The 18,545-nt window shown below is 39.6% G+C and overlaps 1 protein-coding gene across 1 annotated transcript; it reads left to right on the plus strand.

The window, feature by feature from the left end:
- Positions 1-670: 670 nt before the first annotated feature.
- Positions 671-17,350, plus strand: cops7a (COP9 constitutive photomorphogenic homolog subunit 7A). Its single transcript, XM_066683041.1, has 8 exons — positions 671-805; positions 2,431-2,553; positions 4,516-4,591; positions 6,517-6,605; positions 8,547-8,749; positions 9,600-9,705; positions 13,352-13,521; positions 16,975-17,350. The coding sequence occupies exons 2-8, from the start codon at positions 2,431-2,433 to the stop codon at positions 17,012-17,014; spliced, it is 807 nt and encodes a 268-aa protein (XP_066539138.1). The 5' UTR covers positions 671-805; the 3' UTR covers positions 17,015-17,350.
- The last annotated feature ends 1,195 nt before the right edge of the window (positions 17,351-18,545 follow it).

The raw sequence follows: 18,545 nt of genomic DNA on the forward strand, positions 1-18,545 counted from the left end.
TCACAAGAATGATTGTGTTGTGTTGTTGGTTACATATTCATCCATTTTCAACCAAGAATCGAGATTAGCCTCTGATAACTTGCACTATTTTCAGTGATTTACACATCATGGCATTCCTGTTAGTGTGTTCTCTCTGTGTCCGCGTGGGTTTCTTTCGGGTGCTCCGGTTTTTCCTCCCACAGTCCAAAAACACGTTGGTAGGTTGATTGGCGACAAAAGTGTCCGTAGGTGTGTGTGTGTGTGTGTCTGTGTTGCCCTGTGGGGGACTGGCGCCCTCCAGGGTGTGTTGCTGCCTTGCGCCCAATGATTCCAGGTAGGCTCTGGACCCACCGCGACCCTGAACTGGAAAAGAGTTACAGATAATGAATGAATGCATTCCTTTTATTTACATTTTTCCTAGCGTCCCAAGTTTTCTATAAATGGGGTTTGTATTAATTCAGTGTAGATGTATCTTCACTGCTTTACAGTTTTCATTTTAATGTGCATCACCACTGTCAACACTGCTGCTTTTGAAGTGTGTCAGTAAAAGGTCCCGAAAGGTGTGGAGGTGGATACCTCAGTTTAGCAAACATCCGTGATTCACTACTGTTTTAGCTGCTTTCCACACTGCAGACAGGGGGCAGACGAGAATTTTAATAACCGCCTCTGGCTTTTTGACACAGCTGATTGGTTTAGACATAGGTTGTCACCGCCCACTTGTCACAGTTGTGTCCAATCAGAGAAGCAGCTGCGTGTTGTGACCCGTCAGTTTATCGAAGAGTGAGTGAGACGGAGGAGTGCTCTTTATCCAATTTATAAAATAAAGGTAAAGTTTCTTCTTATTATTCGTGGTGAAGGTTGCAACAAGTGGCGGGAAGCAGAGTTTAAAGATTCGTTTAGAAGTCCTGGTGCTAAAATCTGCGCTAGAGACAGTTAAATACGAAAGCCGGTTAAATGATATCCAGGCCTAGTTATGTTATGTAGCTAGCTAAGCTAATGCAACAGTAGGATATAGTATATAAAACCCACATTAATTGAGGGCTTACGTGGCTTTTAACAACAGCTTTGGACTGTGTCGGAGTAATGAGGTCCTTTTAAACTATCGCATTATTAATTTTAATCCTGTGTACTGCCAAATTAACCACGTTTCTGTACACTCGCCTCAACGTTTATTTCCACCTTAAAAGCTACAGCAGCTACGTTATGGCGGCGCGACGCCAAAATACAAGTGCTGCGGCTTTTAAGGTGGAACGGAGAGTTTAAAGAAGAAGCGAACTCAAGACTTCTCTTTACTTCACGAAAACGACCAAACCCCGTGTCCCTTAGTAAACGAAAATCTCATAAATGTCTAGAAATAACTATTTAGATTTTGTTCTAGAAGAATTTATTTTTTTTACTGTTTAGAAAGCCAAGAAAATATAACAATGACGTTAGCCAAATCTGTACCATTAGCAGAGATATACGAATTGTTGGTGCATATTTTAACGTACTTTGTAATTAATGTAGGTTTATTAGCTGCTAGTTACTGTGGAACTGTCTGTTTGTTTAAATGTTTAGCGGTGTGAAATCAGCTCGTGTGTATTGGGATATCGCGATACTGCGTTTTCAAATTTCACGATGTATATGTATTGGACACAAAATAAGCATTGCATTTGGTAAACTCATAAAATCCAAAACCTGCAATGTTAACGATAATGTGAGTTAACACACATTGTGATGAGAATAAATGAGAATGTCATTTACTGAGCTTTAGTAGAGCTTTTATATATGCATTGTCCAAAATTTCCTAAACAAATTTTGCTTAAAAAAAAAATATATATATATATATATATATTTTAATGTACTATCCACAAATTGTACATTTGTTTCTTTTAGGTGTATGTTTGACATTTTGCTTTAAATCACCATTTGCAAATCTTCACATGGTATCACAATTTCACACTGAATGGACCAATAGAAATGCTTCAGGAATAGATAACTAATCAGTTCTATTCAGAGTTGTGTATTTTCTATCAGAAAATGAAAATAGTTTATTTGGGAGATACATTACAGACTTTGCTGATGTTATCTTAAGTTTCCTTCGTTTTCCTTGGTCTCTGCTAAGCACACTGTGTACTTGAAATATTCATAACATCTGAATTTATCTTTAAGGGTTTTTGCTTTAGTGCTGTCAAATAAACATCATTTAAACATCTGAAACATGGACTTTGCTGAAAACACACCATGTTGGATTTCTCACCAATTTCTCACCGTTTTTTTTTTTTCCTAAATGTTTTTGACACCTGAGTACGTTTACTGTAAGACATTGCACCCTGTCAGCACAATGTGATTGGAACATCCATCACAGTGAGATGTCTGTATACAAGTGAGATTAAACTCATTCCTGTTCTAAAGTTCAATCCAAACAACCCTTTCTTTTTTCTTAAACACCTCTCTCTCTCTCTCTCTCAGATGGAGGTGGATCAGCTGCTGTCTCTATCAGGGTCAGCTTTGGCTCAAGCAATCAGTTCCATTCTGGAGACTCCCGGACTTTATGTCTTCTCAGACATTCTGGAGCTGCCAAATGTCAGAGAGGTAGAACACGCTCATTGTTGCCAAAACTTTGTGTGTCCTGAGTGAGGAACTGAACCCTACAGTGCCATTTGGGAAAACAGCTATGCCGCTTTATTCACAGCCTAATTCTGCAAATCTCTACAGCAGTTTGGCTTGAAAACAAGCAGAAACGTATTCCCTGTAGAGCATGCGCTCACTAGAAAAGGAACAAAACCCCTTGTGCCCAAACCTAATATAAAAGGAATAAAGGAAAACTAGTTTCAATAATGTTTTCCCCTCTGTCTGCTTTGAAAACCCATTATTTCATACGATTTGCAATTATAGGAAACACTCGACATGGATTTTGTTAAGCAAGCATTAATTATCAGAAGCAAATGTTAGGATTTGAAATATTGACAGTGCAAAATCAGTCTGCGGATCCTTGTTTAGCTTTTAAAGGAATGTTGTTTGGCATTTTTGAGACAAGTTCCCGTGGCAAGATCTTTTGCTGTGTTAATGGAAAACAGAACTATATTTTGGTTATCTAATATTCTGAAATGTCACGTATTGTGACAGTGTAAAAACAGAAGTAGTGGCTGGCTTACAGTCTGTAATGTTTTGAATATTTTATCATTCTGAAATTACAAGTAGAACGTGAACGGTATTGCTATTGTATCGTGCTGCTTATTATATCGCTGTTGGGTAATCCTCGGTATATATATAATTTTAGGCTTCCACTTGTTCATTTCAGTGGAGAGCTCATAACAAGCTGCAGTGCTCCGAAATCAACCGTGCTACATGGCATATTTATGCAAATGAATGCAGCTACCACATTGTGTTTAGCCATTTAGGGGAGAGGAGACAAGACTTTGTCACAAACAGAAAACGTATAACCTTTCTCCACAGGGAAAATGAATGTTGCATTCTCACCTCTTCTTTGAATTCATGATGGTTTTAACAGATGGTTTTAACAGAGTATATCTAATTTTGTACAGAACTAGTGACAGTGACAGTTTGGAGAGGAGACATTTGTTTGGATGTAGTTTGCATTGTTGGAGCAGGAGGCAATGTTTAAATCAAAAGAAGACCTTGTGTGGAATGACTGAGTTCTGAAAATGATAACAGTATGTCTGTATCCTAGACTCAATGTAAGTATTTGTGCAAATAGCAAATCAGACTGTTAGTGGTCCGGATCTGTTCATTATGGTACCTGCATGTCCAATAATGATATAGAAACGTCTACATAGAATGAGCAAAGCCATGTGGCATCACAGAGTGCAATGCAAAAAACTGCTGGTAATTTTATTTACTCAGTTTTCCAATATCACCAATTTTACCCATTATTTAAGACTCCCCAAAACACACACAATTCCACCAGCCCAGGAGAATAAGGGCAACTCTCTTGCTTCTTGTTGAGCTGCTGTTTACGCAGTGTCCTTGAATAGCTCGACAGGCTTAAAGGACTGCACTAACTGTCCTGAATGTTATGTCAGCTAACAGACACCTTGCTTGTGAGGGGGAGAGAGGGAAGACCATGCTACCTACCCAGAGAGAGCAAGGCTAACTGTGTTCTCTTGTGCTCCCGGCCTGATTTGTTCCATCTAAATGGCATTAAAAAATATTATATAAAAATATATATAATATTTATTATGTAGCATTCAGTGATAAAGATTCATGGACATGTCTCTTTTAAAAATACTTTAAAAAAATAAGCATTTTTGGCTTTGTCCAATAGTTTTTGATATTTATTCAAAAGCTGTTTGGATTTTGCCCATTTTTGCAACATCTACAAAGCAACAGAACAACTGATAGAAGTGCTACCTCAGTAATAATGTCAACACCCATATGTTGTGATGTTAGCACTTGTCAGAAGTTGAATCGTTCAGGTATTTAAAACCCTGCTTAGAGGCAAAAGGTTTTTGCTATGCAACACCTTCTCTTCATATCAAGCAAAACGCTTTGATCAACATTCTCTCTCTCTCTCTCTCTTTCTCTCTCTCTCAGCTGGAGACAGGTCCTCATGCTCCCGTCTATCAGCTCCTCAATCTCTTCGCTTACGGAACCTACTCGGACTACAAAGGTAACCATGACGACACAGGTTTGAGTAGATATTACACCCAGTAGCATTAGCTTCATCACATTTGCTCTGTCACACTCTAGTTTTCTCACTAGCTGGAATTCCTCAGGAGGTGTTAGCCACTCAGTCTCACTGCTACTAATACAGTTATTGTGTGCGAAGTGGGTGGGTTGGGGGGGGGGGTTTGTGGACTCATGATCCTGCTCTTTTTTAATCTCTATAAAATAATGGCTTTATCTGAGATTCTGGGCTTAACATTTTAAACATAAAGGGTTAATTTAAGTCTACTGAACTGTTTGATTCTTTATCTAATAGATGCCCTTCATAGCATTAATGTAGAGAAAATAATCACTTTCATATAGCGCACATAATTTGCTAAATGATTACAGTATGTAAAAATGATTTATTTGTCCTCAAAAATAAAAAGTATCTGTAAGGCAAGCACAGCTTTAAAAACAATGCTTTAAGTACAGTACAAAACGTGTAAAACAAAGTAATTCCTAAAATAATATATCATGCACAGACATGAAACATATCTGTATAATGAATTTAATTCGTGTTTCGTATTATAGATTGCTTAAGACCAAAAAAAAGAGTAATTACGTCATAAAAAGTGCAGATCTGATTTCACACAAATGAAAACCAGTTGTTTTTGGCTATATAACAATAAAGATAACTGACATATCTGCATTAAAACGCAGTGTAGTTTGACATAAATATCACCATGACATGTTTTGAGAGTTTCTGACAAAAGGATGGTATTTTGAGAAACAGCACGCTGTGGGGTTGTTTACGTTGGCATGGTGACACTGCTGTACCTCACCCACACAATTCAGATCTGGCAAAGAAGTGGAGTTTATATGGCTTTTTATAGCTTTTAACTTCAAATTGAATTGCAGTTTAGGATTCTGACTATGATTTATATCTATGATCATTATATCACACATTTTATGGAAATTATATGAATAGTTTGCTGCTTCTTTAACAAGTAGCTGTATGTGAAATAGGCAAAAAGTTGGGAATAGAGTACAGGGGGTCCTCGACTTACGACGCGTTGTAAACCGATTTTCGGTTTAAGTCGGAACATACGTACATACTGCACGCACTTATCCTCCTCGGTCCCGAGCCGTGTAACCGTGTATTCTTCCGTCGCGCACACCAAACACGAAGTTCACGTTATGACGTTTACGACGCAAAACCACTTAAGTCGAAACAAGGCTTTAAACAGTAAATTGGAGATGTGTCGTAACCACAAAACATCGTAACTCGGGACTGACGTAACCCGAGGACCTCCTGTGTATATATATTTATTTGTTTCTGAACATCTGGATTAGAAATTAAGCAAGTGATAATACACATAAAAACGAACGTATCCCTTTACTCGTTAATGAGAACACCAAGACGAATTCTTTCACAATTGTCTGTAACAAAGTGCCGTTTTTATATCGAAATCACAAGGGTTGCAACTGTTATGTTTTATATTATTTGTTGAAATGAAATGAATCTAAAAGTCAGTCATTTCTGATTTTTCTGTCGTAATCTGAGAAATCGGTAATTTACACAAAAAGTTGCAAACAAAATATTGATGACTTCTTACCTGTTTTCTATAAAATGAAAATCTTATTAGAAGAAAAATCAAACTGCTTTGTAGTTCCTGTACAAACCAGTGAATGCTCCACAGAGTGTGACCCCCCCACATGTGCTGCCATGATGTAAATGAGTTTACTATAGAATACATCAAAGATAAAACGCATACATCAAGCCCATCATGTGTCAGTATAATGGAGTTCTAATAACGTGAAGAAGAATCACTGGACGTTTTAAAATCATTTAAAAATGCTTGTATTTCAGTTTTGTAATCGCATTTACAACATTGGTGAGAGAAATTTCATTCAGATATTTACGCAAATCTCTCATTCTTTTTTCAGAGAGAGCAGCCTCGCTCCCCGAACTCACGCCGTCCCAGAAGAACAAGCTCCGTCACCTGTCTATCATCAGCCTGGCCTCCAACCTGAAGGTGCTTATCAGCAGGTTATCGTAATAACATTCTCACCAAAAGACTCTTTGTTCTTTCACTCTTTGGAAAGTTTCCAAGCGCTTGCTTTTTAATAAATGAGGTAAAAACACATGTAACAATTTTACTAACATAAAATACCCATTTGCTAATCCTCTGGGTATACTTAGCTTCAACTACTCGGCTTCGTGTTCTTTAAAGTGTCTTCCATAGTATGAAGATTAGTTTTTGCTGACATCACAACAAGGGGATAAAATGCATGGGATTTGGCATTATTCCCAAAGAAGCACTTTTTTGTAAGCAGTTAAAAATGACAGGATCTAAAAGGTTTTTTGTTTAGACTGAGTTACAACGTACTGACAAAGAAAACATGCTCATTTTGTTGGAAAAATTGGATAAAGAAAGCTACATTAGAGATGGCACAGTATCACTCTTTTCCTGCACCTGTATTGAGGCTGATATTACAGTTTTAAATTAAGCTGTTTTAATAGAAGCATTTCACTTGCTGGAAGTCCTCACACACACACACACATACACAACTCAACAAACGTAGTATTAATGCCTATTCTGATTATACACTGTGTATTTACTGGTAAAAAGTTTGGGCACGTAACAAGTTTTTGTGAAAATAAGCGTACACATTCCCTACAGAGAGTTGAAGCAGATTTAGATGCTGTAATGGGAACGCTGGATTATTAAACCCTTTAATAAATAGAACTTTAAGGCTATGGATATATCTTAAAATAACCCCAACTAGAGTTCCTAGCACCTTTCAAAGGTCTGGGTGGTGTAACTTCCCTCTCGTTTAAGTGGCATGGTAATCCCAATCTGGTTGTTACTCCTGACACGGAGCTGTGTTATATGTTCGTACACTTATTTCACTGACGTCAGACAGAAACCGAGGAATAAGTGATGCGCATGATGCAAATAACAACAAAAACTCGCAGTAGCGAGGAAGAAATTACAAACGCCTACATGCCGTTCCTCTTTGGCCACTTTCTCTGTGCTGCTTATATTTTTGTTTGTAGTCAGTCCTGATCTGATTGCTCCTGATGTAACACAGTGGGGAGACAAATGTACATCAGACAAATTCCAAGTCACAGTTGAGGATGGAATTAAATATTCTAAATATTGAACAACCATTTCTTAACAGTAGATCATCGGTTGTTTTGTCTGATTTAAAGGACTCACTGTTAATTTCAAAATATCGATCACAGTGCAGTTGAAAACACAGAAAAAAACATGCTTTATAGCTATAGTTTTCATGGAGATTTATGTTTGGCCAAAAACATGAATTGCAGTGCACCACTATAAAACATTGTGCCGCTACTGTTCAGACACAATTTATATTCTATTTAGAGTAATTTACTGATAGGAAAAGAAAAAAATTGCCATGTCATTTAAGGCATTAAAGTGTGTAGAAATTATGATGTAAAAGAAATGGAGGACACTTCATAATTCATTTATTATGATTGAGCAAAATTAGTAAAAAATATTATTTGTCTAGGCTTCCTCCTGGGTCTGTTCCTGCCTTGTGCCCAGTGATTCCATGTAGGCTCTGGACCCACCGAGACCCTGAATTGGATAAACGCTTACAGATAATGAATGAATGAGTGGTAATTCATCCAGGGCTGTTCTAATGTAAAATAATACGTGCTTCAATAACATTGACGCTTCCAGTGCTTCCTAATTGTCAAAGACTTCAGGGTGATTCAAAATGATTGATTCTGAATATTTTGAGGGTGACCAGCAGGTGGCGAAGCCCTGCACTTCCTCACTGTATAAACGTCTTATTGCTTCTTGCTGAGGAAATACTAGTATGATGAAAGGAAGATGCAACTTGATTTTTTCCTTTTTCTTGTCAGCTGTAAATAGTCCGAAAACAAACTGTACTATTTATTTTATTATTTTTTAAAAAAGTAATGCGCTGGTTCTCTGCCATAGTGCCTGCCGTATTCTCTGCTGCTGCAGCAGCTGGAGCTGAAGAATGTGCGGGAGCTGGAGGACTTGCTCATCGAGGCCGTCTACTGCGACATCATCCACGGGAAACTGGACCAGCGGAACCAGCAGGTGGAGGTGGACTTTAGCGTAGGCCGTGACCTGGGCCCCAACGAGCTGCCCAACATCTCCAACACACTGCAGGAGTGGTGAGTAGAGACTTGGACTTGTATGTCCAAGTATGGTGAAGTACACATACAGAAAGTGCTGCGCAAATTAAAGGCTCTTGACTAATAAACATTTTTCTGATGCTATATTCATTCATTCATTCATTATCTGTAACCGCTTATACAGTTCAGAGTCATGGAGCCAGTCCTTCACAGGGCAACACACATTCACTCACACCTACGGACACTTTTGAGTCACCAATCCACCTACCAATGTGTGTTTTTGGACTGTGGGAGGAAACCGGAGCACCTGGAGGAAACCCACGCAGACACAGGGAGAACACACCACACTCCTCACAGACAGTCACCCGGAGGAAACCCACGCAGACACAGGGAGAACACACCACACTCCTCACAGACAGTCACCCGGAGGAAACCCCCGCAGACACAGGGAGAACACACCACACTCCTCACAGACAGTCACCTGGAGCGGGAATCGAACCCACAACTTCCAGGCCCCTGGAGTCGTGTGACTGATACACCTACCTGCTGCGCCACTGTGCCACCCTGATGCTATATTATTATTACTATTTAAAAGTTGATATTCTTTAAATCGTTTTTATACCACAGAATTTCTATTATAGAAATTGTGTGCACGGTTCTCTAAGTAACCATTTCATTTAGTGAAGGACTTCTGAAGAGCCGTTTATTAAGGTGTACGTGCATCACATTTAAATTGTTTTAGAAAGGTTCTTATGCTTGTGTGTAGATGTAGATAGAAAATGAAGTTACTTTGGAATAAAAGCTGACCGGAATAATGAGTGTGGTAGGGTTTTTTTTGTGTGTGTGAGAGGATTATTTTTGATGTGACTTGTGTCCTCCCCTTTGTCAGGTGTGCAGGCTGTGAGGCGGTGCTGTGTGGGATCGAGGAGCAGGTGTCCAGAGCTAATCAGTACAGAGAAAGCCAACTGAAGGTCAAAGTTCAGGTGGAAACAGAGGTTAGTTTTTTTACAGAACCCTTTTCACATGGAAAAGGAAAACAGTACGTCACTGTGTCACATGATCATGTTAATATTGTAATATAATGTATAAAGGCTTACATACGGAGCAGTGACCTGGAGTAAAGTCTTATTCAAACATTTTATTGGGTACGTTTCTTAGACAGTGATTAAAACTTGTCCTAAACTACTTTCTCCTTTCAATGAAGAATCTTCAGTGGGTATCCTGCATATTCCACGGCTAGGCTCACCTGACCCATAAAGCACTAAAGCTCCAGGGAACCTACTTCCATGTGTCCTATTTAATTGGGTTAATCTTGCTCTAGGGCAACAAATACAGTCACACGCAAATGTTGGAACACTCCTTGTCAAATTAAGTCTTATTTTTTGTTGGAAAAATACAGCGAAAACACTTCTGCACATTTTAATATCCAGCTAATGCTAATCTAGTGGTATCCCATATATTTGCACCCAAATGTATGCATCAAGAATGTTGTGTACATTTTGAAGTAGAAACCTAGCAAGTATAACTGAGCTGTCAAGTGAGCCGTCTGTCTTTATCTCAGTCTGTTTGATCATCTATCCGTTCAGCCTGTCATGCCAGCATCCCCTGGCTGCACACAAAGAGGTTAAGCACATAACAAATTCAATTTCTTTAAGAAGTTGCTGGAAAATGTGCTACTGCGTCTACAGAATGTGGATGATTTAAAACGCAATTTATACAAATGTGACACCGCCTTCACACATTTGTTTCCCACTTATCTGCACTGTTGTTTATTTATGCTTCATCTGTACCAGACTGGGAGTGGTGGGCAGAGGTCTGTCAGTCAAGTGTGTTTATTAGAATAATAGGTCACGCTCATAATTGTGAAGTCTAGACATAAAGTCTTTAGTCTGGACTCACAGATGGCCCAATTTGGGGCACATCTGAGATCTTCTGACAGCTGGTTCCAGCTTTGTGCATTATAAGAGATAAATGCTGCGTCACCAAGCTTGGTTCTAATTCTAGATACTGTTTGCAGACCAGTCCCCAGTGATATGAGAGGCCTTTTAGGTTTAAATTCTTCCAGTGGATCAGAGGTATAAGCCAGTGAGTGAATCTAGAGGACGAGCACACAGAAAAAATAAATAATAAATAATAATCAGTTGGCAGCCAATATAGGGAACTTACTGCGGCTGTGTTTTGCTTAGTTTCTTTTTATGAGCGTTCTAGCCACTGAATTTTGAATAAGCTGTAGCTGTCTAAGGGTCATATTTGGGAGACGAGTAAGCAGATTATTGCAGTAATCCAGACTGCTGGAGAAAGAGTGGATACGTTTCACTAGATCCTGTTAAGAGGTGAAATTGCTGAATCTATGGACATTTTATGAACTGAAAAATCATACAAGAGAATAACGAACATTTTCAGAACCAAGAAACAAGCTGCACAGTTTCAGCAGGCGTTAATGTCCACATTCAGAGTCCAAAAGCAGAAAAACTATACCCAACATATGCAATTTTAATTTTTGTTTGGTAGTGTTGTAGTTAAGACTGCTGCTAGAACAGTGTCTGAGTCAAGCTCTAGAGTCTAGTAGTGGAGTCTGAGTCCAGAAGAAAAGAGAAAGTCCTTAGACTGTTTATTGATTCGATACTGAATGAGAAGAGCAGTAACTTTTTACCTTGATGGCCAATCTGAGTGTAGCTTTTTTTTCACGTCGAGAAAGTGCTGATTTATTATGTTTTAATGGACTGTTGATATTCAATAACTATAAAAAACTAATTCCGTTTTTAATTAACGTTATCTCAGACAGACCCCTAGGACTTGGCCGGTCTCAACAACAGTTTTTAAATCCACTTCACCCAGAGACTGAGACGATTCTGGGTCCAAATGCGGTTGAGATAGAGAGCAAGGTCAAGACTGGACTCGAGCACAGCAACACTAGTTTTTAGTGGGTCTTTCTTTGAAAAATTACACTTACTTTAATTCTTTTTTTGTCTTAGAAGTTTCTGCTTCTCACAAGTGATCCCAGACGCATTAAATATCATGCCATATTTGTGTGTTGTGCAGTGGAAATGGTGATAATTTTCCTGAACTGAGCCCTTAAATGTATTTAAAGCTTTAAAATGTGCTGGAAAACTGTGACCATGGAGGCGCATAAAGCAGAATTTTGGGCTTAGCAAGCTAACTTCTACACGACTTTGTGTTTGGCTCACACTCATCAAAGTCTAAACAGCATGAAGACAGAGCTTTAGGCAACTCTGTGTTGTTTATCCGTTTAAGAGGATAGCCATGCTACGAGAATCATATTTGTAGCCTTCCATTGAAAATCATTGTGGGATGGCGTATGCTGCAGAACCCGAGTATCTGATTCTGAGAGATGCCACATTTTCAAAGCTTTCGGGTGGAAGCTCATTGCCAAAAGCAAAAGAGCTTTGATCCATTTTCAAACGGTCAGATAAGTTTTTCTTTAAGCAAGGGTACGGAGTTCAGCGAACAGTTATTTTACTTTTCAATTTAGCACCCCACGCCCCCATTACATCCCTCGACTGACTAATTCGGTTTTCATAGATACGTTTTATATCTCTCAGCTAATTACATGCCATGTAGAGATGTAGCTACATGGTTCAGATGTATTTATAGTGTGTAGGTTTTTGTTCTTCAACACCCTACAATAATGTTGTCAGAAAGATGCTTCTCCAGTGTGTAAATAAAAATGGAAGCAGCTGCACTGCTCATTTCCATCCAACAGCTCAGCAAGTTCATCTCAGAACTCCTCCCGCCCTGGAGTAATCTTTGGAACATTTGGGACATTGTGGCGTCGTTTCTTTTCCAGATGAAATTTCCTTTGCCGCCAAGATTGGGGTATTCGTCGATGAAGCCAGTGCTGGCATGGATGGTTCTGCATTTGAAATATCGTTTGCTTCCAAGCAGATTTGACCAGATTGCTAATGTTTGATTTTCAGAATCCGGCTAAATCTTGAATCTAATGTGGATTGTTATTAGCGCTGGTTTTATTAATCACTGTCAGGATGTTGGCATTTGCAGTACTGCTGTGCAAAAGATATGCAAATGAAGAGTCTATCTAGTCCCTTTTTTTAAATTTTTTTTTTTAATATTAATAAACTCTGTGCTTGTGAGCATCCTGATGATCATTAATGTTTTCAGATGAGGTTATGTTTTGTTGTAATAAAGGAACTAAGTTATTCATATAATCCAACAACGCTAATTATAACAGTTCCACCATTGTGAGTGTGGTTTATTGAAAGTACAATTGACTCGACTCTAATAGCGATCTCTTCAGACCAAACCTGCAGCGGGGAGAGGGGGTTGGTAGAAAACCTGTCAAAATTACTGGAGAACATGGTGTTACAGGAGAAAGGCCTGATGCATAATATCCTGATCATCTGGAGGGTGGCACTATTTTTGTTTAATTCCTGAAGCTCAATCAGATTTGGGTTTCCATCATGCTGAGTAAAGCTCGGTGAATGCTCAGATTCTTATCAGACCAATAAAACCAGTCGCACATTAATAGCGTTAATAGTACTAGTCAGTTCTCTACCAACCTTAGGCATGCTGCTTCACTCCAGGTGATTTCTCTGGAAAGCTGTGCTCAGGAGTCTTTAGTTGCATTACCTGATATTACTTCTGCTTTTGTCTCTTGACCAGGTGTCAAACCTACAGAAGACCCTGAAGGCAAGCTCAGCGTCACCATCCTCTGGCCCCGCCCCTGGTGGAGCAGCATCCAATCAAGATGTAGATCAACCCGCAGAGCCACGAGACCCCGCGTCCTCTCAGGAACCTCGGCAACCAGGGAAAAAGAGCTCAAAAGTCAAAGGGTAAGTGCCAAGCCCTGCGGTTCTTGACTTTTACAGGAGCACGTTATACCTGCTCTTGCATCATTTCACCGGCCGCCCGTTTCCTTTTCCTTTCAAGTCAGTTTTACCTTTGTTCTTTTTTTCATTGTTCTTTAATTTATGGCTGTTCTATTTGCACTCTTTTATGTAGCACTTTGAGCTGCATTTCTGTGTATGAAGCAGAGCTGCCTGATTATGGACAAAATACTCAGTGTTTTTACATTGCTTCATGGTAGGATTTTTGATGTGTATTGTAAAATATTTAAGTTGGTGGATTAGTATAGAGTGGTAATAAACTGCATTATTTTGACCAAACTGACTCTTGTTTGGATTACATGAACACCCTGATTCACCCAAACCCCCAGAGATGAACGCCTCCGGTGTTCTGACAAGTTGTGCGAACAATTAATATGAATTAATGTGCTACTTAATGCTTTTGCGCACGCTGAAGCCCACAATTTTTCATGACAGTGTTGTTTTCCTCAAGTGCGTTATACAATCTTGACTTACTGTTATGATTTGCTTGAGTGTTCCAAAAGCGTACTTGGAAATGTATTTCTTATAACCCTAGTTGCCTTATTTTTACTCTCATACAGTGATTTAAGCTGTACACATGTCCTCTATCCTGCCTATACCTCTGTTGGGAGCATGTTCTTGTCTGGTGACTTATCGACATAGGCAGCTGTACCTATACGTTTACACTATGGTAGCATATGTTGATATGTGGTAGCACAACTCGACAGAACACCAGAACTGTGGCTTATGTTGCAGCTTTTCCAGTTTGTTAAACTCAGCAACTAAATAGACGTATTGCACTAGACGTGACAGAAACGTTCCCTTTCATGTTTGTTTCCTATAGGGAGCTCATTTGACCTGGCATGTCTGCAGTTTGTCCCTTATTCAAGAAGCTGCTTTGGGAATGACGCTTGTTATAAAAATCTTTGCACAAATAATACCGAATTAAATTAAATCCTAGGGTGACCACAACACAATTACAGCAAATTCCTAAGTGAGTGTTTACACAATGTTTAAAAAGAGGGAGATTTAAAAGGCATGTCGGCTCTGATGGCCGTGAAAATGAAGCGTTTGAGACGGGAGCAAGGAGCGAGGGAGTGTGTATGGCTCTGCACTCTCTGTAGCCATTAGTTTCATTAGTGTTAAGTGTGTGTTTTCAGTATTTCCATTTTGCCCTAGTTAAACGTTTCTGTAGAGGATTACTGACAGAACCACAGTTCTAATTAAGCTCCAACAAGCTGCTAATTGTCCTGGTTCTGGAACTACATGAAATCAAAACAGCTGGAGGTTCTTATCAGGGAGATGAGATGAGTTTGATCAGCAGAGTTTTTCCTACCTCCTGTTTTCTCTCCACTGGGTCTGTCATTGAAGTGTCTTATGTTGCTACATCTATTTTTAAAGTGATCAGCTTGTTTACATTCGTGTCTGTTACAGCCGTTATTAAGCTAATTTTTCCTGTCAACGCTGAACAATGTCGCTTTGTTTTCTGAATTATACTGAACCCAATCTTTTGGGGACTGAGTACTTGGTGGTTGGTGATGATCTATGAGGTGACACCAGTTCATACACAATTCAATTATTGATTATTATAAAAGCATAGTAAATATGGAGGGTTGACTGTACTGACGTTGGCATTAAACTCTTCAGATGTCTGGTTCCTGTCACACCCAGTGTAAACAATTATGACTCTTGAAGAATTTTACGGCAAATGACGGCAACTCTCAGTGACTTTATCTATATCTCGGCCTTTCAATTTTGGGGGGTGGGGTGGGGGGGGGATCTGTTGAATTCTCTTTTCAACCAGCTAGCCATCTGACGTTAACATGACAGCTGTTTGAACCATTTTAGCTGAACCACCTCCTTAGACCTCTGCTGAATTTGAATAGATATACACTGATTAGCCATAACATTATGACCACCTCCTTGTTTCTGCGTTCGTTGTTCATTCTCTTAGCTGCACTGACCATACAGGAGCTACAATTACAGACTGTAGTCTAGCTGTTGCTCTGCGTACTTTCTGACCCTGTTGTTCAATGGTCAGGACCACAACTGAGCAGGTGTGATTCGGGTGGTGAATCTTTCTCAGTGCTGCAGCCACCAGTGATTAGAAACTGAAGTGTGGGTCCTGACCATTGAAGAACAGGGTTGAACATATGCAGAGAAACAGATGGCCCACTGTCTGTAAATGTAGAACTACAAAGTGTTCCTGTGTGGTCTGTGGAGCTGAGAGAATGGACAACGCTTGTAGAACCAATGATATATTGTTCATAATGTTATGGCTGCTCTGTTTAGATTGGTCATCATAATGGCGATCCTCTTTCCTGGCTTGGACTGTGTGATCTGGGTCTGTGACCAATTTGTAATATATTTATGAGAATAAATAATAACTTCAGAGAAGCATTGTTTGTTTATTTTTTTGGACCATTGTGACCATAGATAACAGGTACAGCTAATCCAGTTACTACGGCAAGGCCTTCTCCTAGTCGTGCCAGTCTAAAAGATTGTGGCACCAATCGATATCCTCAGTGTCGAGAACCACTGTGAGACAAAGCACATATCTCGATGTTTGGACCTGCAACTGGACCTCAGTGCAGTTAATTGATTACCCAATGTACATGTTCTTCAACACTCATTATGAAAATGCTATAATAGCGTCTCGGTGTTGTACACAACCAAGTGGCAGTTTTATCACTGATTGTTTGTCCTGGATTTACAAGGCCCCACTATACTCTTATATTGTGATCCCAGGCTTTATTTGACGTTGACACAGCTGCTTTAGTCTGTTATTGGTCTGAGGCCCTTCACAGCTGTCAGCAATCCTTTTTTACCCTGTGTGCTGCAGCGTCTACCACCCAGGCCAAAAAAAAAAATGAATGAACGGGAAAGACATGATGCCCATTAGGACTGTCAAAAACAATGAACAAAGACTGCTGTGCTGTTCCACAAACAGCCATCAGGGAAGACAGAAATCCACATTCAGAACACAACATGTAATTAGCCCGCAACCGTAATTAATGAATAACGACGAGCCGAGGCATGGTTTAACTTGGGTTTTCGTCAAAACCCGAAGCTGTTTTGTCAGATGTCTGAAAACCGATGCTGATCTGAGGATGTTTTAGAACGAGCTCTTTACAATAATCAGGTTTTTGAAGGAATGATATCTGCTTGCAGCACTTAACCCATTCAGCCAGCTCAGCTCAGCTCAACAGCTCTGTTTACAGAAGGAAGTGCAGGTAATGGATCTGTTTACATTATATCAATCAGTAAATACATTTTTAAAACTGTTAATACATGATAACTCGGTCAAGTCAGAAAGCACAGGTCTAGGTACAAGGTAGGAGTTTCTAATAGCCTGGCAACTTGTAGTGCTTTATTTTGTTAAGCTGGATCTCTGTGTATGTCTGTGTGTGTCTCTTTCAGGCTTCGTGGGAGTGGAAAGATCTGGTCAAAGTCTAACTGAGCACGACAGCACTGAGAGATTGCACTGAGGCCGAATTCCTGACAGACTCACTCCCTGACCAGGACACTTTATCAGGCACAAGGACTAGAGCAGATTTCAGCTTTCATCAAGGCTGCCCGGCCATCATGTAATCGCAGACAAATACCAGACTCAGATTAAAGGCTGTGTGTGTTTGTGTGAGCGAGAGAAAGAGAAGACTGCGCACAGTTGTATGTGTGTATGCTTGTGTTGTAAATGTTTTAACTCTATTTGTATCCATTCTCCTTCCCAGGGTGTGTTGATTTTTTGTTGATTCATCATCAGGATGTACATTGATAAAGGAATAAAATAACGTTTTCCACCAAAAACTGATTTTATTTTATTTTTTTATTTCTCTCGCCACTGAATTCCACTGTTTTTCTTATTTTCTAAATACTTTAATCCTGAAGACGCAAACATATTAAGCCCCCCCCCCATTAATTTTAGTCATTGCCAATTCTATAATCTTGGCAGATCTCCAAAAATCACATAATTCTACCAAGCTGGGAGGGCGATGGCAGAAAATGTTTCATCTGAAAATGATGAAACCAGCTCATTGTTCGCTAATACAAGTCATTGGAGCCCTACACACTTGGAGGAGAACACAAATTACCCAGTTCTGTTATGATGCTTAGTTTCCCTTCAGTCATAAACCAGGTAGAGCCATTGAAATCTCCATGTGAACCACTAAACTTTGTGGTGGTTTAGGGCCAAGTGAATGGTGGCAGCGCTGTATGCCCAGGGTGACGTCTGTGAGGGATATTCAGTTTTTATGAAGTTCTCTATGAATTTCTGCAGGTTGTCACCTTCCTCTCTCTCTATAATCCCATGGGATGCGGATGTTGTTCCTACGTGAACGGGCTTACAGGTCAGTCAAGCGTGTTTGAAGGTCTTCTTGTAACTGGAGAGTGTGGTTCAATACGTCTTTGACGTGTTAAAGTCCTCCACCTCGGTTATTCGCTGCTCTGCCTCCTCGACTCTATTCCTTACGTCTTTCAGGTCCACAACAATGTCGTCGAGCCTTTTACGCATTTCTCTCCTAAACTCAGACATTGTTCTGAGCCCGGTCTGATTTGTAATTTCTTTTTTTTTAAGAATCATCTGAATTTCTTTCAGCTCTGTGAGGATATTAGCTTCAATAGCTTTGTCTACTGTTAGCTTGCTATCCTCCGGGGTCTTTTTTGGTGAAACAGCGGTGTCTTTCACGTTTTCTTGTTGGATTCCTCTTGTCTTTCTCTTGCTACCCCCTAACATACTATTATGAATGTTAAGAACAAAGTTTTACTAAGTTATCAGTATTCCTCCTATTTCGGGCTGCCCCCCAATTCCAGCCACTGCCGTATATGGTGCAATTCCGCTCTCTCTCTTCGCCAATCACATTGCGTAAAACAATAAAACATAAGATCAAGCCTTAGTAGGGCATTTAAACATCAGTCTTGCAAGAAATTACATATATAAACAATATTTAAGTATCTCTAACAGTGTTGTAATTCTTTGTGTGCAAAACTGCATG

This window comes from Hoplias malabaricus, chromosome 10 (genome assembly GCF_029633855.1).
Source record: "Hoplias malabaricus isolate fHopMal1 chromosome 10, fHopMal1.hap1, whole genome shotgun sequence".
NCBI lineage: Eukaryota > Metazoa > Chordata > Actinopteri > Characiformes > Erythrinidae > Hoplias > Hoplias malabaricus.